A 26232-nucleotide genomic window follows, 5' to 3' on the forward strand; every position below is an offset into this window, starting at 1 on the left:
TTAAACTGTCTTTATCTCAACCCATGAGTTTTCTCACTTTTACCCTTCCGGTTCTCTGCCCCATCCCACTGTGGGGGAGTCACTGAGCAGCTGTGTGGGGCTGAGCTGCCCACCAGGGTTAAACCACGCCACAGTTTTGAGTCTCTCACTCCACAGTGGCCCACCAGAAGGCCAAGGCCTGCACGTGCCCATGGACCTGACGGCGGGCTCCAAGGATTGCACGTGCGCCTGCCTCGGCAGCGTCATTCCTTCCCCCAGCATATGTGGTCATCCTTTCTCCCATAGAAGCGATCCTTAAACCCGCAGCAGCCTTCGCCCTCCAGCAGGGCCCACGTGGGGAGGAGAAGGCCTTGGCTCAGGCGAGGGCTGGAGCACGCTGCCACCTTCTCAAGAAGGGCTCACAGCCATCGCCCCAGCGCCGCCGCCCCACGGAGATGCTCCACCTGCAGCCCCGGCCTCGGCCGCACCTGCAAAGCCTTTTCCTGGCAAAACTTCCTTGCGCAACGCAGTTTCCCCGCAGACGTCCTACTTTTCCTCCAGGAGAGGCGGCTCCGCCGGCCACAGCCGCCACCCACGGCCGGCCCGCGGCAACGGCCCCACGCTCGGCCGCGCCTCCAACGCCATGACAAATGCGGCGATAGCTACAGGGAAGGCGGAATAAAGCTCGGGGCAGGGAGAGGGCAAAGTTTCCGTCCGTGACCGGCCGTTAATAACGCGGTGTGCCCGTGGCCGCTCCCGCACCTCCCGCCGCCGGGACTACATCTCCCGGCACGCCCCGCGACGGACCGCACTACGGCTCCCGGCAGGCCTGCGGGCAGGGGAGCCGCGCAGTGCACGCCGGGGCCCGGCGGCTGCGCCGAGCCCGCCGGGAAGCGCAGTCCCCTCTCCGCCGGCAGCCCGCCAGTGGCTCCGCCGCCCCGGCGGCGCCCGGGGGGAAGCGGCGGGCAGGGAGGGCGCACATCTCTCACGTGAGGCGGAGGGCCTCGCGGCGATTGGCTGCGGTCGAGAAGCGGGGCGGGCCCTCAGGGAGAGCTTCCGGTGTCCCTCGGTCCGGCAGCTTGTTTGGATGCTGCCGTCACATCATGGCGACGCGCGGAGCGGAGGCAGCGCGCGGAGGAGGCAGCAGCAGCGGTAGCAGCAGCACTGCGGCGGCGGGACGGAGCCGGCGCCAGAGCCAGAGCGGCGAGGAAGCGGCGGTGGCGGCGGCCCCGAGCGGCAGCCCGGAGGTGAGGGCGGCGCGCAGACGGGCCCGGGGGCAGGGCGCTCTCCCTCCCCGCCCCGCCGGCTTGTGGCGCCTCGTTCCCCCGCCTTCCCCCGCCCCCCCCCCCCCCCCCCCCCCCCATCCCCATGCGGCCTCCGCGGCCGGTCGGCCCGGGACCTCGGGGCTGGAGCAGGCAGCGCGCCGGCCGCCTCCCCCGCTTTCGAGAAGCCTGCGCCGGGCAGGCCAGGCTACGCTCCGCTTCCCCCGGGACCGGACCTCTCGCTGCAGCCCTGGGTGTGTGTCGCGGGGGGTGTTTCGGTGTCGCCCCCCCTAGGAGCCGCGCTCCCCTCGGGGGGGCCGGGGGTGGCTGTCCGGCCCCCCGTCCCGTGTCGTGTCCCGTCCCCCCCCCCCACCCCGTTCCGAGGGTCGGGGGGCGGTCCCTGCCTCGCGCACGCGGCGGGCCGTTGGGGGCGGCGGCACGTGGCGGGGCCCGGTGTGGTGGGGGGCGGGTGGCCGCCGCGCCCGCCGCTGTTGTACCGGCCGGGGTGCGGGCGGCCCTGGGGAGCCTCTGCCGGCCTCGGCGGGCGGCCCCGCGTGTCCCACGTCCGCTGGGCGGCCCCGGGCGGTGTGGCGGAGGTGCGAGGCGCGCCCGGCAGGAGGGGAGGCTGTGCCGGCCTGCGGCGCGGCGGCGGCGTTCCCTTACGCTCCGAAATAGGTAGAAGTGGCCTTTTCTGCGTTTTCCCTTCCTCTGCCGGAACGACACCGAAAGCAACGGTGTCTTGGTGTCCTCGGTGGCTTTACGGTAGTTTCTGGTTGCGTGTCCCTGTAGGAAGAGCCTAAAATACGTGCACTTGGGCACCAAAGACTTGAGATGTGCTGTAATTAAGCTACCGTACGTTAAAATCACCAAGGCAGTGTCGTACGTGACAGAACTGCCTTGATAATCTCATGGGCCACTTTAGTATCTCATCCCTGTGTCCTTACATAAATTCAAGTGGCTTTTGTGTGGGGACTTTTTTCTGTGGTACAAAGGATAGTAACATGCCAGAAACAGTAACTTGGTGGTGGTTGGTTGTTTTGGCTGTTGGAGAGAGATTCAGGAGGCTGTGGAGCTAGTTTTCCTCAATGAAAAACCATCTCTTCTGCTCAGTGTTTTCTTAAGTTCTTTGCTAGGAAGCAGCTTTTAAGTAACTTTAGTGTCTGCTATGAAAGGAGATGATGATGATGTTTTAAAAAAATAAACAAAAAAGCCCCACAAACAAGCAAGCATCTCCATCTTATTTCATATACCCACTGTCAAATGGAATTTGATTTTTAAAAAAGGTGAAACGTGGTAGGGAATATTAAGCAAATTTTACCTTGAACTTTTTTTGTGAATTAAAAATCTTTCAGCGATCTATTGCAGATTTCCCTCCCCCTGCCTTGGTACACAGGAGCTTCTTTATTTTTAGGTTCCTTGTGACCTGTTTGCATTGGGAATTCAGAACTTGTCTACCCTGCTTTTTCCAGAAACATACTGTGGATGACTAGAAAACTATTAGGTTTATAGTAAAGAGGAAATGAAACCTTGTTGGCTGAAGTGATTCATGCTATATTAAGTGTTTTCTTAATTGGCACCTGTCTCAGATGCCTGCATTAAGAAAGGGCTGGTGAAATGTGCAGCACTTTGCTCTGCGTGTAAGTGCACTGAACGTTTCCATTTAAACTTTGGGTTCCTCCAGTGAAATTTTTACTAGAATCACAGGAAGTGTTTTTAATGTCTTTCGGTAAAGCAGGGAAGAGCTGTTTCTGATCTCTCTTCAGAGCACAGAAAAAAAATTAAAAAAAACCAACTTTTTTTTTTTTTGAGATTATGTTTCAGGTAAATAGAAACAGCTATTTTTAAAAGCTGGAATGTCTTGCATGTCATGAGGCCACTGAAAGACAGAGCAAGAAGCATGGAAAGGGTAACAGGAAAAAAAGGAAGACCGTAAGCAGGGGGCACATGAGAATACAAGTATCTGAACAAATATCAAATATCTTGAATGTAAGGCCAGCAGTATTAATAGTGGAATTCTGTTAACATTGGCTCTATATTTCTAAAGATAAAATACGGATTTCCAAAGTAGATATTTCTTAATCGTCCTCCTACTGCGTTGAGACTTCTAACCTTGCAATGCTTTGAAGCCAACGATGAGCAATACTGCAGGTGCCTCAGTCCAGTATTTTGAAAGTAGATAAATGAGCGCACAGAATATAATTTTTTATGTAATGACAGAACAGGGTGAAATGTTTGTTTGAAATGACTTTCTGATCCCACAATTGAGATCTCAGTTCAGTGGGGAAGCCACCTCAGAGGCCATCAGGTTTTCAGAAAGGTATAATTAGATTGTATGATCATTCAGGTCAGTGAGCACAGTATAGAGAAGTGTTGCATGGAGAAACAACCTTAATAAGCTAGTCTTGTGGTCACAAGCACCTGGATTATTGTGTCTAGACCAGTGGATGAAGGTGCACCTGCTATAAAATTCAAACCCAAATTTTGTGATGTCCCAAAATGCTACATTTTATAAAGAAGTCATGAATAAAATTACTACCAAGAGTTACTGATTTTTCAGCACAATACAGTGTTAAATAAAGTCTTCTTGAGTGTCTGCACTGAGGAAAAGCACACACATGTTTTCCAAGTAAGTTTTCCTGTGTTAGCAGGTAAAAGTAAATTGCTGGGATGCAGGAAGCCTAAAATTTGTTATAAACCATAAACATTTGTGATAAATACGACATACTTTTTGCCACAAGATTTTTTTTAATGTAGTTGGTCAGTATAAGGAGTGTAAGACTTATGTCCAGTTAGTTTCATGTAGTCAGCTGGACGATGTTATTCAAATGCTCTTTTCTGGAGTCTGATGCTGAGCAAATGATTATGTATTTGCTTGTATATTTAGGCTGTCTCACAGTTGTGAAAATCTGTTTTATGCACATATGTTTGTTCTAAAGCTTCCAGGATATTTTTTTGAAAGTGTGGCAATTCCGAAGGCTAAGGTTGTAAGAGTCTTTTCATAGGACAGGCCGACTACTACTATGGGGAACGTAGGAGATTTTTTGATAGATTAATGCTAGTGCTATATTTTTTTTAATTTGCTAACATATAGGATAAAAAGGATGTTGCTGTAGCTACTAATTATGGTTTCTTTTAATAAGTGGTACAGAGGTGTGTTTAAGTGTTAGGGAAAGATTGAGTATGTGTATGTGCAAGAGTATAAAATATAGGTACTTCAGTACACGTAGTACCAATAGTAAGCACAGTATATTTTAGGTAGCACTGTATGTTACAGACTTCTGTAGGTCCTAGATCAAAAAAATCCCTTCATGGTATTTTTTGGCATGGTAAGGTAAGTTCTGCCTAGGTGTCTGCTTCGTCCTTATGTGCAGTGCGCATTACTGAAGCAGTGCTGTTTGAAGCGAAGTTGGCCAAGGCTCTTGTGATCATAGCCGGTTTCATAAATAGGATGCCTATCTTGTACTCTCATCTTCTAGGTGTGAAGTGAGGTAGAGTTTTCCTGATGTGCACTTTTTTTATCAAGCTACAAGTTGAGAGAGCAGAGCAGAAGACTGAATGAAAGCTTTGGGATGAGCGGGAGGGATGTTACCAGTAACTTTCCTACAGGCATCCTCAAGTTGTTTGACCTGTAACTCTGTCTTAAATAGCTTGAGGATGATATACTTATTCAGATATGTCAGCATCTTGTAATAGTTGGTTTCACAGCTGGCTAGGTGGCAATTATCTCTTTTTTTTTTTTTTTTTTTTTTTTGTAGTGATAGATATTTGAATTTTGCTAAATAATTTTGTGAACTTACGAAGCGGCATATTATCTGTGCAACATGCTCTTTTTGTCTCTTGCTGAAAATCTTTGTAGGTGTGTAACAATCTAATTCCGGTCTGTCAGATTATAAGCCACCTATCATTAAAGCTGGTTAGAAGCTGGAGGTTGGAAGCCAGCTGGAAGCTGAGAGAGCATGGTAGCAGCTAGAAAAGGTAGCGGTGATTTCAGTAGAAGGTCTTTGGTGGGGTGGTTTTGTTTTTTATTCAGTCAGTACTGAATCAGCGCTATTATACAATGTGCTGTTGGAAGTGCTGTGTTCTGGCTGGAATGTTGAACTGAGAAGTTCACTCGTCTGATGAGCACGCGTTTGAAAAGATAGAGGTAATAGTTGGGGTTGTTCTGACCATCGTCTTAGTAAGGGGGGGGCAATTTCAGTGATACTAATACGGTTTAGTACTTAACATTCTCAATGTGACTTTTATTATTGCTATACTCCAACTTGAAGCTTGATACAGCTTGAAACTGTAGTTAAAGTGTTTTAAGAATAAAATTGAGTGTGAGAAGGGTGGTTAGACTTCTGGTTATGTTTTTAATATCTGAAGTGACAGCTAATGTAGAAAATTCTTTGTTAGTCATAATCAGGAAGTGTTTGTGGCCCCTTTCAGGCAATAACAAACTTCTCTGTTTAAAATTAAAACCGAAAACTTTTTAATCTAGGTTAAATATATTAGAATTTTAGTATGTTGTGCCACTGCTGTCCATTTTGCTAGAACTTATGGACTACAACTTGATAGAATTTAGGGGTTTTTTAGGGGTTTTGGTATGTTATCAGGTTGTTCTAGCTGCTGGTAGAACCACTTATTTAAATACAGCATTCTAGCCTGTGGTGACCAATTTTTAATTGTATTTAAGACAAGAAAATTTCTGTATTACTACAGAAACTGTCTACTGCCACAGTGAGCTCTGGTTTTGCAGGGAGCATGCTTGCTTGTCAGTAAGCTCGGATTTGTTCCATGTTCACTGGAAAACCTAAAGAAAGTTGACAAGTTCGGTAGTTTTTTTCACTATCACTATTTTCAAATATGAGATGTACAAGACACTTGTACACAAACTTTTTTCTTCAGTTTAGTGTTCTGATAGGTTATTTCTGCCTTCTCTATTAGACTTTGGAGAATGAGTCTGAAGTTCTGAAAATCCTTGTGGGTTTTTCGAATAAGGATAGAGAGTACTCAGAGTTAAGAAATTATTATTGTCAGTAAAGAATTGGACTGACACCTAATTTGATTTCTATGAAAAGCTCTGCTGAATTAATGAGGTGGTGGTGTTCACTCTGTGAAATTTTCAGATGCTTTGGAATATGCATGTTAATTGCCAGCTCTGAACTGGCAAGGCTTTAGGTTACTATGATGGTTTGCTACTAGTAGAGGTGAGGCATTTTGCAGCTTCTTGGTCACATGTATGCCCCTGCTGGTGGTAGTTCTTTCTTTTTTACCCTGCCCCCCCCCCTCCCCCCCCGAAATGGCAGAATTTTCTCAGATGAAAACCAGTGAAGATCTCTGGGTTGTATAAATTTGAGGCAATGTTTCTCATGAATGTCGTCTTGCTGATGGTGTTCCAGTACCTCAGTAGTCAGTGTTAACTACATACTTGTGGTGACAATAAGCTATTTTTTTAGTTCCTTGTGCTCTGGCTGTGATTAGATTGATTTTTTTTTTTTTTTTTGTGACTCTCATGCTTTGGCTTCTTTCCAACTATCGTGCTAGCACTTCTGGTTGGCAGGGTTGCCTGTTGCTGTGCAGTGAACTGGGTTGAGGTACTGAGCTGGCTATAAACTGTGTTAGAACAAGTTGCACAAATATCACTAGCACAATAGAGGTGGGTATGAAAACGGGGAATGAAGTGATAGCAAGAGAGCTATTTGGGTGCTGCTGCTGTTCAATGTGTAACCCCGGCCACAGCCAGGCCGGCCTTCTCAGCTGCCTGGTGGAGTTCTGGCAACTGTGTGCTCTGCTCTCAAAGAGAAAATGTTGAGTCTGTTTATGAATTTCAGAAAGTCTGGAAATACTGTGCCAAACCAGCAACTTCGAGTTTAGAGTAGACTTCCCCTACCTTTTGCCAGGCTTCTTAGGCACGAGTATCTGAATAGGAAGTTCATGTTCTGTGTGATGGGAAAACTGCAAGTTTCAGCTGTTGTCGGTACTGCAGTCCTAATCTGGTGTCGTGTTGTGTTCAGATACCTCTGATCTTTCCTGTCATGTCAACATGATATGACACAGTATCTTCAGCGTCTGTATGAATCATGGTTTTTAGAGATCTGTGCCATGATTTCAACCATTGGTACCTACAAGAAGGTTAAGTGAGCCCTGCTGTTTTCACGTCTCTTGTCCTTTTTTACGAAGCATCTCACTTGTTTACCTGACCCTAAGTTTGGAGGGGTAAGTCTTTCCCATGCCAATGGAAGCCCCACAGTTTTAAGACAATAGAAGGGGGGAAAAGTACACATTTTACAGCTGTAAAAAGTAAAGCTGTAAAAACTGTTAAATGTTGGGGTTGGTTATTTGTTACAGCAATTCTATTACTGCATTACCATCACTGGCATTTATCAAGTATGTTGTCTGACATGATTGGAGAATGAAAAAACGGCTGTGTGTTTATGTTTGTCCATAAAACATGTGCATCATTTCCACAGTTATAAAGTGCAGTGCAAAGTGAATCTTCCTTGACAAGTCAAAAGTTGCTGCTGAAGTCTATACAGATTATTTGCAGTTCAAAAGCTTGTTGTCCTTTGTGGAAGATACTGTATGAATTCCATCTCAAGAATGAATCTGCCTTGAGATAAGGTCTAAAGCAAGGGGCTTGCTTTAAGTATAGAGAACAACTAAGCTGTTAATATTTTTTTACAATGTTAATGCATATTTGTTTAATGATTTTTAAGTAACTCTTCCAAGCATGCTGAACAAATTGGGAGTTGAAATATGTCTCACAATATGTTATTAGTGTTGGCTGTGTTCCTTTGATGTTGGCTAATTCCTTTTGAAGAGAAGAACGGTCCACATCTGTGCAGAATATAAAACCCAGTGCAAACTCTTGGCTTTAAGAATTAGCGCATTTTTAATATTAAAATATAAGATAATATGAAATTAATTTGTGCTTAAACAGCATAGCTCTGCATATAAACAAGCCCTGTTTTTTATAATTCCTTGTGACTTTGAGGAAATTTACTTTCAGTTCACTGAAAATAAATCAATGAGAATGATCACTTTACTTTGGCAGTGAAATGAGTTCAGCTATGCTTATTGTACTTCTGACTTTGGATGCACATTGTGTATAGTAGGATTGCAAATGGACAGCAAAAAAATACCCAGTCACCTCCAAGTATTGTCTGAGTCCCAGCCTCTGTAATATAATGAAACAAAAACTACCCAACTAAACACTCTTGGAAGTTCTCATCAGCCTTACATGTTTCTAGAAATTGAGACTACTGCTCTGGTGATTGAGAGGAGTCTGGTGGCTGCTTAATAAGCCATAGAATGGTATGGTCAGGTGTTCTGCTCCAAAATACAGGCATATCACTGCAGTGTTAAAACAACTGTTTAACTTTTTGGTGAAATGATTAAACGTTTTGGGGTTTAAGAAATCTTTTGAGAAAGTTCTATTTGATTGAGCAGAAATAATGTATTGTTAAAAATAATAGGAAGTAGGATTCCAAATCTGAAGCCATTTAACGTTCATTTTTTTGATTATTTCATGGATGTGAATTTTAGCATTTCAAAAATGGATGTGCTCTGGTCCTGTTTATCATTCTTGTTACAACAGATTTTCTGCGGTCATGAGCTGACAATTGTATTTGTCATTCTGATTGAAGTAGTTTAAACACTTCCCTTATGTATGTTATCAAAACAATGTATTTCTGTGGATTTCATTAGACTTCCTAGCAGGTTAATTTTACCCCCCCTCTTTCTTGCAGTGTCTCTCTTGAATTATTTTTAAAAGGATACCTTCCAGTTTTCTGAAACTAATATATAATAAAGGTTTTGATAATTTTCCTCCTCAATTTCTGTACCTGATTTTTCAAATAACAGTACATAAAGCTAGTTAAACTCTTGCTGAGTTTTAGATTGAGTTTACTTAGCATGGATGTGTGAGATAACGTTTTTAAGAACCATGAGGGAGGAATGTTTTCATTTAAGACTGTGTTTTAACAGCTGAGGTGATAGCCAATTAGTTTTGGAGCTTTAAGAACAGATTTCCTTGTGAACTTTTAATTTGTAGAGTATAAACATTTTTGCAATGATAAAGTATCAAAGTTATTTCATAATAGAGTATTGAGGTTTTTGGGCTGTGGTGTGCTGTTTTCTCCATCACTCTTTAGGCTGATTCTGTGTACAGTTATTTATAAACCTGGCTTATCAGTGAGTATCAACTTGATCAGCTTGAGTAATGGTGGAATTTTGCTTTTATTTGTCTGTGCAAAAGAAAGGTGAAAGTTTTAATTTCAAGTGTGGTTGTTTGACTGCTTACTTCCACTTCTTCCTTTCCCTTCTGAAGCTGGTTGGTGGTGCAATGGAAGAAGCTGGATCTCAGGAGATGGCAATGAATAACCAGGATCAGCTGGTGAACAGCAAGTGCAGTGAATTGTCTGATACAGCATTGCAGCATGTGCAGTCCAACTGTCACGGCCTGGAGAACACGGGCACGTTGGAAGAAGCAGAATATATTACAAAGAACAGAAAGCACCCAGGGACCATGTGCTGCTCTCAAGAGTCTCGTGAGGAGACTCCTGGTAGAGAAGAAGCCCGTACTGATCCACCTGATGGCCAACAAGATCCAGAGAGTGAAAAACACAAAGAGAAAACTTTGGGTATGTTCTCTTTGGCGTTTTGATTTATAAATGGCTTTAGTATTTTTATAAAAGAGCCATGCATTTGCTCTGTCTTTGTCTCAAGTTTACTCTGTAGCCAAAACTTGTCATCTTTAACAGGGTGTTCTGAGAAAATGTGCAGCTCTGCTTAGGAAAAGACAGTTCTTAATGCATATGTAAGAATCCTTCAGCTGGTAACACTATTTTCACAGGAACTTTAATAATAATAATGTGGTAATTACTAATCAACTTTTTTAACTTTCCAGTTGTTGGATTAACTTTTAAATTTGAGGTTGCGGTGTTTAATGCTACCAAAGCACTGCTCATATTTAAATTCCAAAGGCTTATTAAAAACACTTGTGTGAATATCCTTTCTTAGCAGAACTTAACCTTTTAAGTTTTACTCTTTCATATTTTTCTTTTTATCTGTGCTATTATAAATTATAAGACAGAAATATTTTTGTGGTTTTAAGGTTAAAGTAACTTTTGCTATCTAAGTTGCGTAATGGCACGTAGGCAAGACGAAGTTATTCTTACTGTGATGACTTCCCATTTGTCGTCTGTTAGGATTATGCAGCTATCAAACCAGAGAATAACTCAACTAATTTCTCATGGTTCTATATTTTACTTCTAAAGAAAGGCTGCTTTTCTGGTATGGTTTTTTCTCAGTGTGGTTGTCTTTCATCCAATTCATAGGGAAAGAAGTGCTATTATTAATGCAAGCCTTGAACACACTTTCTACTCCAGAGGAAAAGCTGGCAGCTTTGTGCAAGAAGTATGCTGATCTGGTAAGTAATTTGTAAAGATAGCAGGAGTTATTCATGTGTTAATATTAACTGTGGAATGCAAGAACTTCTAATACAGGACAGATAATGATTTTGAATATTTCCCAGTGTTGGTAGGAAAAAAAAATAACAAAACACAACAATGCTCAGGCTTATTATGTGTATTGCTTCAGCCAAACTTGCATGTAGTCATTTCACTTCTACATGACTGCCTAAATCCAAAGAAAAAAGAGCTTATAATAACTTTTTGATAATTTGATGTTGAAGCATAACATTAGGATTAACAGAAAAGCTACGAGTTTCTTTTGTAAGTAATTATTTTCTTAGTTTTTTTCTGTTGATAATGCTTTTGTGCTAGCATTTTATAATTTATACCCTGTAGGATAAAAGGAAAAAACATACTGTGATACAGAGATTGGGGAGGGGCAGGAAGTTCAGTTATACTTCACTCTTAAGTGATTTTTGCGGAGTAGATGGAAAGATCTAGGTTTAATTTTTTGTGCTTTCTGATCATGCAAAGGAATGGATAGAAAAGTATACATTTCTTCAGTAACAAATCAAGAAGGCAAAACGTTAGCAGTAATTGATCATAAAGTGCATTCCCACCCCAAGTAGGAGAAATGATAATTTATTCTCAAATTTAATTGATTGCAAAAGATGGAGCAGGGGGAAGGCTCATAAGTTCACTTTGAATGTGCCTAGAGACAAAAATGCTTGACTTGTTCATCTTGAGACAGGGACAGACAAGAATGGAAATACTGTGTATGTTTTTCCACCATACTTGTAGGTATAAAATGAATGCAGAACTAAAGAGATAACTGAATAGCTTGACAAAAGCATAAGATTTTCCTTCTGTAGATGTTAGGTGTATTATATATGGGACTGTTTCTGAAAATGGCATGATGGCTGCAAAACATGGCATTACTCTTCTGAAATAAATTTATTTTTCCTTTGATAGATTAATAATGTCTCCAGAGCTTTAAGGATGAGCTAGCAGTTACTCTTCTTACTCACAGAAGCAATACGAATTACTTAAGAATAGACTTAGATTAGTTCTGTTTAGGAAATCCTGAGTCCTCCTTGGAGGTCTGTTAACGTTTTTGCTTTGGTTTTCTTGCGCTCTCTCACATGCATGCTCTTGTTCACATGAGTGAATTTCCTTCAAAACCAGCAGCTTTTCCAGGAAGTCACTTTCATTTAAATGAGAAACAATAATACTTCCATAGTGCAACTTGAGGATGGGGAGCCCACCTAAAAATGAGCTTTGATATTGTGAGAGGAAAATGCAGTAAATGGGTTAGTTCTTATGAGCAGTTGCTTGTGCATGTGATGCCTTTTCTATTGAGAGAACAGCTCCCATGTCAAATCACAGTGGTGATGATGATGGCCTGCATGAGGAGCTAGGTTGGCATGAATGCCTTACTTCTGCAGAAAGAAAACAGTCTGCACCATCTTCAGTTTGAGTTTTCTTGTTGAAGGAAAGATCTCAAAACAATTAGGGAACAGCTGGACTGAATTTATTGTAATTTCCTTCAGAAAGCTTGGCAATCAGGAGAGATGTGTTCATGTTATGTTTTTTCCACTCCGAGGAGAGGATCCGTAGTCTATAGGTAGACTAAGCATTTACAGTCCATAGATAGTCACCATCCTAGAAAACCAGGTGCTTTCCCCGTGATGCTCAGAACTGCTGGGAAGTTGGGTGGGAGCTTGTCTGGGTCTAACAGTAGCTCCGTTTTAGCTGAATGAGTCTTAGAGGTACTCTGTCCCACTTAGAAAGATTAGGTTGGATCTGGTTGTGTTCCTTTTAAGATGCATTCTTTTCTTCATTGATAGTGGTGGTGAACCACTGGCAGAGGTGTCAGCTTTAATGCCAGCAGAGGTTTGAACTGTTTATAACAGTGCACCTACAATGCTTTTTTTCTTTTTTTAAAGATTCATCATCTTTAAAGCTCACTGTCAGGTTTTTCAGTGGTGTCTCATGAAAAGGACTGTACAATAAAGGTAGGAATGCCTCTCTCCTGGCAAAAGATCTTCCACAATTTTTTTTTTTCCTAATTTGGAATCTATCAGGAGATCAATTTGTGATGCAGGAAGGCTTGCATCCTTGGTGATATGTCTCACGCTGGCATACTTTTACAGGCCTGAAGTTTCATAGGTATGCAAGCAGCACAGCCACTTGGAGTGTTTTTTCTGGCCACCCAAGAAAAGGGCTTTTTATGTTTGGATGTCAAAATACCCCCTTAACATTCCTTTTCTCTGAACTGGATTAAATATATGTTTAATTTACTGTTGTCATGGAGGTCCTTAGCTTTATTTATTCTTTCTTCTGTGCTTCAGCATTATTTTGAGCTCTTTCAGAAAACCAACATTGTATTATTCTTCTGTCACAGTGATGTTCCTTGTTGCCAGCTTGCTTTTCCTGTGGTGTCCTGAGGCTGAGGCACCGTCTAATAAGGAGCAGTGTTACACTTAACATTGCTACCTTCTTTACAATAGAACAGACTGTCAATAATACGGTTTCTTGGGGAGCCCAAAAATCATGTATAATGGAACTTACTCTCAACTAGATATTAATGCAACAAAGTTCTATTCACTGGATATTCATAGAATAGATTTTGAAGTCAGCACTGTATACAAAGTTTAATGCTGTCCTCTACCGTTGGACAGCCTAAAGGAAATAAAAATTTTGCTTCAGATGGTTGAGACTGTAGATCTCTTAAGTCATCAAAGTCTGGGCTGTGCAGCTTTAACAGTGTTTGACTTGATTTGTCAGGGCTACTAGTTGTATCTGTTCCTTTCTGAAATACCTTAGCATTCTACAAACTTTTATCAATTACTGCTTCCTTTGGTAGGAGCTCCTGCTGACAAGAACGAACTCTACACAGTTCTATGGGGTTTTTCTTTGACAGTAAAAATAAGACCTGTTGGATAAACAGCTGTGTGTACATTACAGATAAGAGAGTGGAAGAAGTTGTGACTTGTTGAAAAGCCAGTCTCAGTTGGCTTTTAATTTTATCTGCCTCATCCTGCTTTCTCAGGACTAGTCCTACCCCTGTAGCTGAATGCAAGCTGATAGCCCATGGTCAGCAGGTCCATGATCCCTGTTCCTCAAAGGCAAATGTTTGTGAAGTTGGGATTTGTGTATTTTTGTCTTCTGTCCTTACACATTGAGAATTGTCTATAGGATGATGGGAGTTTCTCTTTTAGATCAACTTGGGGGTCTCAGTGAAATTATTTGACTTCCTTACTTTCATCTGAAATGTTGAAAAGTTTGTTCAGTCTGCTCATCTAGATGCATAAAGGTAGTTTCACTTATGTTTGTTTAATAAATATACTCTCTAATGCTAGTTGGAGGAGAGCCGGAATGTTCAAAAGCAAATGAAGATACTGCAGAAGAAGCAAGCACAAGTTGTGAAAGAGAAAGTCCACTTGCAGAGTGAGCATAGCAAGGCCATTTTGGCACGTAGCAAACTGGAATCTCTCTGTCGGGAGCTTCAGCGTCATAACAAGACCTTGAAGGTTAGTTCATTTACATAAATTACAGTGCCAGTGGTGGTGGAAATCTTACTGATTACTGCTTAAAATCAGGACTGCTGCTTTTTACTTACCACTTTGCCCATTACCTGTACCTGCAGAAGATGATGTGGTGTAAGTGTAACTGATTTTAAGGTAAAAAATATGGGCATGGCTCAACTTGCTGAGTTGGTGGGTTTTTTCCTCCTCAAACTGGTTCATATTACTTGCAGTATGTGATCTTGCCATATTTGTTTCTGGGAGCGGTGCTGATGACTGCTGGAAAAAATAGCGCGAGTGAAATAACAGCAGCATGAAATGGCAAGGTATCAAAAAAGGCTTAATTCTGTCAGAATATAATGGATGGGAGTGAAATGGACGAGAGCCAAGAGATTCTTATCTGTGATCACTGTAGGAGATTTCTTTATAGCATCAGTGCTGTATTTAACATCTGGGTAATTCTTATGCTCGTGAAGGTACTCATGTGGCATCTTATAAAACCAGGCTCTGAGTAATGTTGGTAATCATAAGGATAAGATCTCTAAAAGTTTGGGAATTTCTAGATTTTTCTTTCCATGCACTTGATACGGGTAGTCAGCGTAGCATATTGTGATTGTGGCTTACATTAACTCTAGCAGTGTAGAACTTGAAACTGTACAGAAGTGAGTTATTAGCATTGTTCCTGACTCAAAAATATGAAAAAGGTGTATGGTTTGGCTTGAACACGTTAATATTCTCTCATAAAAGGAGGAAAACATGCAGCAAGCACGTGAAGAAGAAGAAAGACGGAAAGAAGCAACTGCACACTTCCAGATTACACTGAATGAAATTCAGGCTCAACTGGAACAGCATGATATACATAATGCCAAGCTCCGTCAGGAAAATATTGAACTGGGGGAAAAACTGAAGAAACTCATTGAGCAATATGCATTGCGAGAAGAGGTGCTCACATTATGCTTCTAATGGGATTCTGTTAGTTCCTTGACTGTAAATACCAGATAATTATTTAAAGGGGAGAATAAAACCCTAATATTTATAATGGGAGGGCATATAAGAATTATTCTTTATCTTATTTGTTTTGGTTCGCTCAGGTTGGGGGGTTTTGAGGTGCTCTTTTGTGTATATAGCTCTTTTTATTGACGTAGAATCCAAGTAAGCTATCGCGCTTTAGAAATGTATTTGGGCTGGTGTCATAGAAATGACTCTATATTGTAGGGCTAACTGAGCTAGCTTTAATTGGCAGCAGTATGTAAGCTAGCCAGTCTAAGCTACAGTAGGGAAAACCAGCCAATTTTCCTTGTCAAAGAGAGCTAAACTTCAAGGGGTTCTACAGCTAAGATTAGTTTGCTCGTTCTTAGTTGGCACAGGAGGTTTGGAATACGATTTCTTAACTTTTTGGTTTGTTGTGGGTCTGGTTTTTTGGGGGTTTTGTTTGTGTGGTTTTTTTTCCTTTTGAATCTGGCTCAGTTAGAAAGCTCTCTGCAGACTAGTTCCTCACCTTTTGCAATCATGCAATATTTGTATCTACCATAAGATGATTTGGGGAAGAGAAAAGGTAGGAAACTGCCTTGTGCTACTTTACAGATGGAAGCAGGACTGCAAAATTCAGTGATTTAGGTGAATTTCACCAGCTAAATAAACTGTTGTTGCAAACTTTGCTTGTTTTGGGCTTTTTTAATTATGAACACCAGAGCTTTTAGAAGGAACGAAGTGCAATAGGAATTAGAGGTAGTACACCAGCTTTAGAGGAAAGGGTATAGACTGCTTGTTACAGGATTTTTAAAATGTCTGATGTGAAGTGACTGACAGTTTTGTACCAATTTAGTAAAATATGCATCTGGCTTCTGTGAAGGACAAAAAAAGAGTAGTTGTATGGAGATAAAGGGAGAAAAAAGGCATGTAAAAGTCTTTTTGCCTCTTTCTTTTGCACGAAACTTCTAAACGGTATGCATCTGTCCTTACACGTACTCTTACCTTCATTGGTCAGTTGACTGTTTATATTTGACTAATACGATTTTCTCTCTTACTTCAGCATATTGATAAAGTGTTCAAACATAAGGAATTGCAGCAGCAACTTGTGGATGCCAAACTTCAGCAAACTACCCAGCTTATTAAAGAAGCAGAGGAAAAACATCAGCGAGAAAGAGAGTTTGTAAGTGAATTCTGTGTATGTTCAGAGAAAAACCCAAAACCCACCAAACCAGATTTTTCATGATTTAAAGCAAATACAGCAAGTTGAGGGGGCTGTCTTTTGAAAGTTAGGATAAATTTCAGCAGTGAGACTGAGATTAAAGTTTTGCATGTGTATGATGCATACAATATTAATGTCTGTATTTACAGGCAAGTAATGTTACTGATTGCATTTTCTCAGCAAATGTGCTGGATATCATTTAGATTTTTGGTAGACTGGGAAAAGTCTTGAGCTGAAACACCAAAGGTACTTCCTGTCATGAGTTGTAACTTCTGCTTTTATGCTATAAGAAATCACGAATGTAGAATAAAGCATATGATCTTCTGAACTGTCCAGAAAACTATGCCTGATGTTTTAGTTGTATGTTGGTAATCAGCAATTTACTTGCAGTCTTCAAAGTAGTTTGCTTCCAATTAAGATATAATAGATTATTTTTTGTGCTCCTTATGTATCTGTAACTTCTAGGCAAAAGCTTTGCTTTTCCTGTATAATCTTAAAATAATCATCCGGTGTTGGATGGTTCTATATTTTTGAAACATAATTTTGGAATCATAAACTGATGAAAATCTCTTCAAAGGTGAACCTGCAAAGTGGTGTCAAGTTGAAGCAAAATTGGTTTGAACTAGTTTGTAAAGGTACTATTAGTGACTGGAGAAGTGGAGGTGGAAAATAAATTAGGGAGGTTACAAAACGGTTACAAATTACATCCAGTTTGTTAATGGACTACTTGTGTAAATTTAGCAGTTCAAACTCGCTACAGAAATAGAAATACTGAGTCATGCTACCGATTAGAAAAATGTCTCAATAAAAATTTCTGCATGCCAGCATATGCTTTAAATCAAATCGTATATATGAAGGTATAGTACAGTAATAAAAAAGCCCCTGTGAGAAGATACGGTTGAGTGGCCCTTAGGTGATGTTAATGTTTGTTCATTTTTCATCATAGATCAAGTTAAACCATTCTTAGGAGTACTTTCTTCACTATGTGGCTTTTTGCATTGTCTTTTAGCTGCTAAAAGAAGCTACTGAGTCCAGACACAAATGTGAACAGATGAAGCAACAGGAAGCTCAGCTGAAGCAGCAGGTATCTTTTTTTTTTTTAATGGAAGTTTTCAGTAACAGTTGTTCTGAAAAGAAAATACCAAGAGATTTGTGATTGTAGTGAACATAAAGCAATACATGAAAAAACTAAATGTTACCATTCATCAGACAATACACTACTTGTGAAAAGTACTTGGTGTTTTTTTAATTAAGTCTTCAATTTAATTTCCAGTAGGTAGCTCTTCGGTAGTGAAGTGTAAATTGTAAAGACTTGACGTTTTGTACTTGCTGTTTAATGTGTCTGGAGAGCACTGTTACTGCAAGGTGCTAAACATGGAATTGCTGGAGTTAGTATCCTTTTAAATTAATAGTGTTAATATTACAAAGACTAGAATATATGAAATCTTAAGAATCTATTCATTGTGGCAGCTACTTCACCGTTCCTTGGCTTCTCTGAAGCTGCTGTTCTCTTCTAAAGGTATTTTTATCTATTTTTTGGTAGCTGTTCAGTACCAGAGAGGCCTTTGTGACTATAAAATGTTGGGCAGAGATTTTTACCCAGGCAGCTTTTAGAATTTGTGCCTTACTGTTTCCATCTTGTCCTGTTGTGGAGGATTGGAAGCAAGTAATGTCACATTTATCCCTGTATTTATTTAGATTCAGCAACCTGAGTGTCTCTATTTGCAAAAAACCTGCTATCTTCAAATTGTTTTCTTGCTGTAAATGCCACGGCAAAATCCTCTCTTGAGTGGAGAGATGGTCTCTGGGTTTTGTGCTGTGGTTCTGGATTTGCTGCAGTCATTGGCCACACATGAGCTCAGCACGTAAGGCCAAGGGAAACGGTAGGTTCAGCTAACATCATGAGAAGCAGTGGCTATTCCTTTTATTGTATACCTCTTCTTGCTTCAGTTTTGTGAGGTTTTGTATTAAGTCTCATTGCAAGCTCCGTTTCATGTGCTTTTTTCCACACTTACTGTACCGAATTCTTTTCCAGGCTTTCCAACAGTTGCATTTAAGTGTGCGTGTGTGTAGTTAAATGTAACCATACACACACATCGCCATTGGACTTGAACTCATTAATATCCAAATTCTCCCAGAGAGATTTTTGCCATGCTTGGTCTTTTATGATTTTTTTCAAGTTGGTTACCCTTTATTTAAAATCCCACTGCCTTTTTGTTATGCTTTTTAATAGTAACAGTGTGTTTAGTTTGTGGTTTCCTGGAGCCGACAGATTTTTTTTTTTTTTTTTTTTTTTTGGTGGCATAAGATACACTGGAAAGTTCAGTCACAATAACGACAGAGTCATGATGTCCTGTTGACAAGCTAGGCTAATTCTGTTATGGAATTTCCTCTACTATTAGAGCAAAAGACAATATTGCTGTGCTCTGAATTGTATTGTCCTGCAACCCCCAGTGTAAGAACTGAGAGAACTGTAAGAACTTACTAGTAAATGGTCTTGTATTCTTAGAACATCAAGTCACACACTGGCAGTAGAAGTTGTTTAATAAGAACCATAATGTTTTTTCTTTTTTAAACTGTTAATTAACATGTTTTGCAGTTCCTTCTTGATGATTGAACTTGTGGTGCATGGCAAGAAAATTTTATGTCATCAAACATTAATGCTCTTCTCTTGTTAAAATGCAGTGCTTCTCATGATTAAATGAACTCCTTGTTAATATTCACTTTCCATGATTTTTTGCTCACTGGGCAGATATCATAGGTTGTGAATGTGTATTTTGATTTCTGGAATCAATCATGTTTATTTTTTCCCAGCCTTGGTTATTAGCTCTGGCTGGTTAAGGTGGAAAGGTAGGTCTTTTCTAAGGTTAATTTCACTAACCATGCGCTGGATTTGCTGTATACCTATATGTCCACAGATTTTTTTTTTTTTTTTTTTTTTCAGTGGGGAAGCAAAAATGAGATAGTGATGAACTGTGGTGTCTTCCAACACTTTATTAAACTTTATTAATAGCCTTTTGACTTCAGAATATATTACTGTTCTATAAACACAGAACTCTCCTTTGTATATAATTCGAATAGCACGTTTTCAGACAAGTTCCACGTGCTCCTCAAATGGAAATTGTAGGATAGTATAAAAAAGATGAAGCTAGTATTCTACTATTTTGAGTCTAATTTTGCTTTGTTCCTTAATATTTTTGTATTTGTATATAGCTGCGCAGATTAATGTTCCTGCCTCTCTTTCCAACAGCTTTCTCTTTACATGGATAAGTTTGAAGAATTCCAGACCACCATGGCAAAAAGTAATGAACTCTTTACAACCTTCAGGCAAGAAATGGAGAAGGTACTTAGAGGATTACTTAATTTCATAAAAAGTAATGTTAAAAATGCATGCTGTTAGTGGGATGCGGTTTAGATTTTATAACAGTGTTTGCCTTCTGAAGATATATGGAGTATTTTGACATTTAATTTGGATCATAAGATAGGGCATAAGAATTTGTCATATTACGTAAGAAAAATGTAAATTTTCCTGGTTTTTGACATAACTTGCATAATATCTAAATCCCAGTTTCAGTGTTTTATCAAAGGCATACAGTACTTCTCGGTCATTTGGCTGTGCTTATGTTTTAAAACTTCTTTTCCTGGAGCTTTTTATTAGTTGTACTCGAAGGTTGCTAGTCTGTTTCTTTTAAGAATCAATCTTGTTTTCTTTGAATGCAGAATCTGTATTTGTGGGCTTGATTTTGTGCAGAAAGACTTTTCTGTAAAATAGCTTGTTCAAACTGGGCTTGGAAAGTAACACAAAGAAGTTGAATTACTCGTGTAAACCTACCTACGTTGCAACACAAGCCACAAAATTAAATCTTTCATTTATCTTTTGTAGATGACAAAGAAGATTAAGAAACTGGAAAAGGAAACCATAGTGTGGCGTACAAAATGGGAAAACAACAACAAGGCTCTTCTGCAAATGGCTGAAGAGGTAATTGTCTTTTAAGCAGCAGTATGGCTAAACTAGAGCCTGTGTCCTGGAGAGCTTCATACAGTTTTTCAGTTCTAGAGAAGTGGAAATAATACAGAGTAACCTCTTCTTGGGTTGTCTGCCTTATGTTTTCTGTTGAGTAAATGGTTCTGTTCTCCTCGGACGCGGAAAACAAAAAGCTGCTGTATAAATCTAAATTCATGACACACACAAAGATTCAGCCTCATCTTTCCTTGCTTACTGTTTAATCGGTGGGATAATGTGTATGAAATCATACAAGCTGAGTGAATCGACAGTATTTTAATAGGCTGAGCAAAGTTCCATCAGTGCTGCAGTAGAAATCTATTTTAAATATAAAAGACTGACATGAAGGAAATAACCCATGTCTAATGGATCAGTTACTTTCCTGCACTCCTGCTGCTGTTGAGGTCACGAGGTGCCACTACTTAGCTGTAGTCCAGCAAGAGAGGAGGTAAACCAGTTTTCACACAGGCCGTGGGCATCCAGTTCTACCTACGCTGGTTCAAGTGTCTTGGCCTGGTTCGGCAAGGTCATGCCTAGGTCGTGTAGGCTCTGCTGTAGCACTGCTTATCTTTCTCTGTTCCTTCAAGGAGCTAGGTAGGAGAGCGTGAGTATGGTACCTTCTGACCTGGATTCTGCCGCTGGGTCATAGATTTCCCGCTTGTGTGCCCTTCTGCTCCCTCTAGTTGCCACTGCTCGGGTTGCAGTTGAGTGCTCTGTGGGACTTCGGATCGGGATCCTCACTGAAACTCAGCCCTTGCTTACGATTAGCATTATGTGGTTACATAGTTCCCAGTGCTTGTTTCTAAAGGTGTCTGTTGCCGCTCCAGCTTAGACAAACCATCTGAAGGGTAGTGGTCAAGTATTCCCAGGAAATTTGCTCTAGTGCAGCTGGGATTTGACCTACTGGATTAATTAAGACTTAATATTCAGGATTATATAGCGGTGGCTTTTTCATTAATTCAAGGGGGAAAAAAAAAATCACAGTTGGATCATGGAGCTTTTATTTTCTTTTGTCCTTCAGAAAACAGTAAGAGATAAAGAATACAAAGGCTTTCAAATAAAACTGGAGCGTTTGGAGAAGCTATGCAGGGCCCTTCAGACAGAAAGGAACGAGCTGAATGAGAAGGTGGAAGTCCTTAAGGAGCAGGTTTCTCTTAGAGAAGCAGATGTGGATCTGGCTGTGCAGGTGTTGCAGTCCTGCACGCTCAATTCCCACGATGAGCTGGGAACTCCCACTGACACGGAACCAGGAATCCAACCCGACGTGGAATCGCGTGCAGCAAATGGCTCCGAAAAGACTGTCTCAACAAGTCCTGTTCCTGGCACTGAATCTGTAGACTAAAACGAAGTGTAAACACTGTATTGAGAGATATATTTTGTGTATAACTTTCTCTGTTGGTGGTAACTATTTGGTTTTGTGGTGAAAATTTTCTTACTTTTTCTACCATATCTGTATTTTCTTAGAACTACTGGACTTATGTGGTACAGGAAGCTGCATAGCAGCTTTAAATAGCTTAAACTATAAATTTTCCACAACTGTGTTGCACATCTGCCTCATTTTTTAAAAGAAAAATATTTTTCCATAAAAGGATGCATGTGCATTTCCTTCCCCACAACACAAATCACTGTCATGGAAGACCGTGTACAGATACAATATCGCTCCGGGGAAAACAGTGACAGCAGGTCACTTCTTTGGTTTAAAGAACAGCATTCTGATTTTGTTCGTTGATTTGCCACTCAGTATACTAAAGATTACCAATTTTTCCAGTAAATTTATCTACATAAGGGTGTCTAATGGCCAGTAAAAAATGTCAGCTTTCCCCTGTAGTATGTTTTCAGATACATTAATGAAAAAGTAAAGGTCCAGAATATAGTAAAGATGTGTAAAGGGTTTTATGTACTTCATGGTATGAAAGAACAGCTTTGAAATACATTAATTAGCGGCTGGTGAAACAGGGTGTACAACTTTTTGCAGACTTCTCAGGGTTGTGTTGTAAAGGTTAGTTTGGACTACTTGCCCTACCTGTGATCATGTTAAATATAAATGCGTGAGAAAATGTACAGTGATGTTACCGAGCGGAATTTCGCAGTTGTGTGGCCTGTCGCACAGGTGTTGGTCGTGTTCTTCCCTCTTGGCTGCAGTACGTCCGTCGCATGGTTATCCTGACTAGAGAAATCCCTTACTGTCTAGACAAATCTCTGGATTATCCGAAGGGCTGGAAAATAGACGTTTACTGACAGAGGTGTGGAAGACGCGAGGCTGTGGAAGGCATGTAGGTGTTCTCCGGTAGCCCCGTATGCAATGTATTTAGGCGTTAGTTAGGCGTATACTGGTTGTAATTGAACGTGTAGATTCAAATACTTTGCCTGAAGTACAACGTGGAGTTTCTTGCACACTCAGCCTCCAAGCTGTACCAGTTGGCAGAGTGCCTTCCCAGTTAGGTTATCTGGTAAAGATGGTACTTCAAATTCTTACGCCAACATACCGCAAGCAAAGCTCCCTTGTTAACCTTAAACCATATTGTCTTTTCTTAGAAAATTTGATATCCACATTTTTACTGCTTTTTCCTGAAAGAAACTAGGACCAACGTTTATTTTTTGGCAAGGCAATGTGTGTAGTAACTACAAGCTACCCTTAACTTTAGTTCCCCTGTCTTTACTTTCTAGTTTTGGTTGCTGTCATTTTAAGAAATACGAACGCGTGTAGCCTTTTCTGGTACTTAAAGTTCTTTGCACTTACCTGGGGAGGGGATTTCTGAATCAAGCACATCTCTCAATGAGCTTCCCACCCTCGTTGCCCTTGGCAGTTTAGTGGCTAAATTACTTGAATGTTCAGGCTGCACTGAGCTCCTGATCCTTTTCCTGTAGTAATGTACATTGAAATAATGTAGCTGTCTCTGAAAAGAGAGTAAGGTTATGTAAGGCCTGATAAATGTGTTTTAGCTCATACCACTGAGAGGAACTGTGCAAAACTGACATTTCTGAACTGGTGGAGCAAAGTGGGAAGCTGGCCATCTTTCTCCCAGACCGGTGCAGTTTTTGTGTTTGTGGTCCAAGCACAATGCAGGAATGAAAAGAAGGTAGCGATGAGCGGTCAGTCAGGTTCAACTCGGAGCTTTGAAATGGTAATCGTGCTTACCACGTGGCATAAAAAATCCTGGAAAGAAGTATTTCAGACTTGATTTTCAAATGACTTGCTTTATAGAATCAAACTGTTTGAAAAATAGTTGTTGCGAGAACTGGTTTTCAGCTAACACTAAGCATGAAGTAATTTTCCTGAGGAAAAGTGAAAAACTTTGTATCTGATGCATCATACCCTTGGCAAGGTAGGACATGCAGTTTTCTATTTTTACAATTTATTATTTGGACATTTGTATCTTTAACAATTCTTTCTATAGTGCTTGTTCTATATGGAGGCAAGAGTGAATTTATGGACCCTGCTGCAAGAATATTTTAAAGGGCTTTTAGAGACATGATAGATGTATAGAACAGCAATACAAATATATTTGTTACTGACTTAATATGTAAATGAAGCAGAATGCCCCAAGTGAAAGGCTTTTAAAATGGGGATACCTTTTCTCATTCCTACCCTTAACGTACCCATATCATATCAACTTATCTGGCCAGGGTGAGCTGTACTTTGCTTCCTGAAACCAGTCAATACAGTTTCATGCATTGCTTAAAGTGTTGTTTAAAAAAAAAAAGAAAATTAAAAAAATACAAATCCATATAAGGGATAAGCTCGGCACTCTTAACTGATCTGCCATACAGCAGGCTATTGCACTGCCAGTCTGCAGCCAAATTGGCTCCAGTAGGGTTTTTAAGTAAATTGGTATTAATGCCTTTCTCCCACTACCATAAACTGTTTAACCTGGGCTGTAAACTGATGTAGCCTAAAATAGGTCTGTCTAATTGTCAAAACTCTGGGGCCTGATTGACAGTTTCACCATGATTAAGCTGCAAAAAGCAAAATTTTATGTGATCCAAGACCCAAATATGTGTATACGTACACAAATAAGTTAGAGCTGTATCTCTAATGTTTTGTCCTTCCTTTCATTACACCTGGTTACGTTACAGTTCAATTCTCAGGTGTTGCAGAAAATCTACCTCTTTGGACTGTAGATGGAAATAACTGTGAAAAAAGTGATGCAGAAATCTAGTTTGTGCTAAACACACTGCTTTATTTTTACAACCCACGTCTGCTTTCATGAGGAAAAATGATAAATGAACAGGCAGTCTTTGTTTTGCTTTTCAAAAACATTTTGTAGAGATTTTTCACTAATGTGAATCTGAAATTTTATCTACTCGATTCTGTATAGATTAAGTAAATAAGTATGCTTAATATATTGGACTCTGAGTTTTTCTTTAACCTCCTGTTCATGTCTTCTATCTTAACTGGATCTACTGAACTCACTGTATTTGCTTGAAAACTCAAGAGTGAAAATTAAAAGATGTGAAACTTGAGTTGGAGAGTATTGTTCAAGTGAAATGCCCCAAGAGGGGTGCTGTCACAGGGTCACGTCGATGACTTGCTGGTGGCTGCTGGCAGCCAGAACAAGCGGCCCAGGCAGAGCATGGCGAGTGTGGCCCGGTGCCTGCCCCGCTCGCCCAGCAGGCTGCGGTTTGGGGGTGACCTGAGGCGGGGGGCAGGGCAGGAGCCCTGGCTGAACCTGGGGCCGCCTGCTCGGAATGCTGCTTGTGCCTTCTGTCTCCAGAGAGTGACCTGCTGTAGTTCACTTGGGTGCAGCGTGAAAAATATGGGGGCTTATGTTAAAAATCGGGTTGTCTAGTAACTTTATCAGGTGCTCCCCGTTCTGCCATGCGCTGTAGGGGTTGCTACTAATATACAGTTCCCTCCCAGGTTCCTAATGCGAAGTGTCCGTTTGCCTTTTTTTAGCGTATTCCCTAACATTTGGCAACTTCCCTAAACTTACGAAAACTGGTTTTGAGTTCAGTTTTCCTTTATGTGTACTTCTTTCTAGGTATCACATAGACTTGTTTTACAGCAACACGCCATGATGTGCTCTGTGACTCCTTGAAGATGGTATTCATTTTTTTATTTAAATGAAGTTCTTCGCTTGGTTGAGCATACCCATTTTATAAAAGCTGAGCAATGTAAGTCCTACCCCTCGGCCTTTTCTAGAGCTGTGCCAGGTATTTTGGAAACCCAAGTATGTTGCCTGGTCTCAGTTGCTGTCCTTGTTTGCTCCTTCAAAGTATTCCCTCACATTTGAGACTCATCTCCACAAAAGGCGCTGCCTCTGCCCCTACATAAGCATCTCTACTATTTCTATCCTTTCATACGGTGCATACTGATACGGAAGTCAAATCTACTGTTAGTAGTTCCGTGGATCTCCCCAGTCTTCCAAAATTCCTTATAAAAACCGGTCAGATGTGCAAGCTTTTGCTAGAGATAAGTGTGGTTATACATCACAGCTAATAGCTGGTGAGTTTTCCCCTTTTGTTTTTTTTATTAGGTGTCAGATCTCTTCTGTTAATGTACACGCACGTGGACACATGTACGTACACCCTTGAGCTGTACTTAACTTTTCCTGTGCAGAATAGCTCTTGGTGTGAGAACCCGTTTCACCAGCTGCGTTCTGAGCCCAGGTCCAGCTGTAGGGCTGCGTCTGCCTGACAGATGGGCAGGTGTGTGCGGTGTACTTGAAAAAGATACTTGCTTTTAGGCCTTTACTAAGTTATTCCTCACGGGTACTTTTTGCTGCTCTAATATTATTTTTTTTCTTTTACACTTGAATTTTGGTTATCGACTTTTTTCCTCTTATTTAGACATGTCTTCTTGAAAGGATGTATTTTCTTCTAAGAGCCTAACTCAGCCCCATCTAACTACGCTAGCTTTTATTGATCTTGCTGA

General features: G+C 40.9%; 1 protein-coding gene across 1 annotated transcript; it reads left to right on the forward strand.

The window, feature by feature from the left end:
* Positions 1 to 1067: 1067 nt before the first annotated feature.
* Positions 1068 to 24701, forward strand: TXLNG (taxilin gamma). Its single transcript, XM_086464226.1, has 10 exons — positions 1068 to 1226; positions 9553 to 9865; positions 10562 to 10653; positions 13999 to 14169; positions 14911 to 15105; positions 16196 to 16315; positions 17364 to 17438; positions 19605 to 19697; positions 20238 to 20333; positions 21379 to 24701. Exons 1-10 carry the CDS (start codon positions 1083 to 1085, stop codon positions 21697 to 21699), a joined length of 1620 nt encoding a protein of 539 aa, XP_086320352.1. The 5' UTR covers positions 1068 to 1082; the 3' UTR covers positions 21700 to 24701.
* The last annotated feature ends 1531 nt before the right edge of the window (positions 24702 to 26232 follow it).

The sequence above is a fragment of the Leptosomus discolor genome, chromosome 1, assembly GCF_034619465.1.
Source record: "Leptosomus discolor isolate bLepDis1 chromosome 1, bLepDis1.hap2, whole genome shotgun sequence".
In the NCBI taxonomy this organism is placed as follows: Eukaryota; Metazoa; Chordata; class Aves; order Leptosomiformes; family Leptosomidae; genus Leptosomus; species Leptosomus discolor.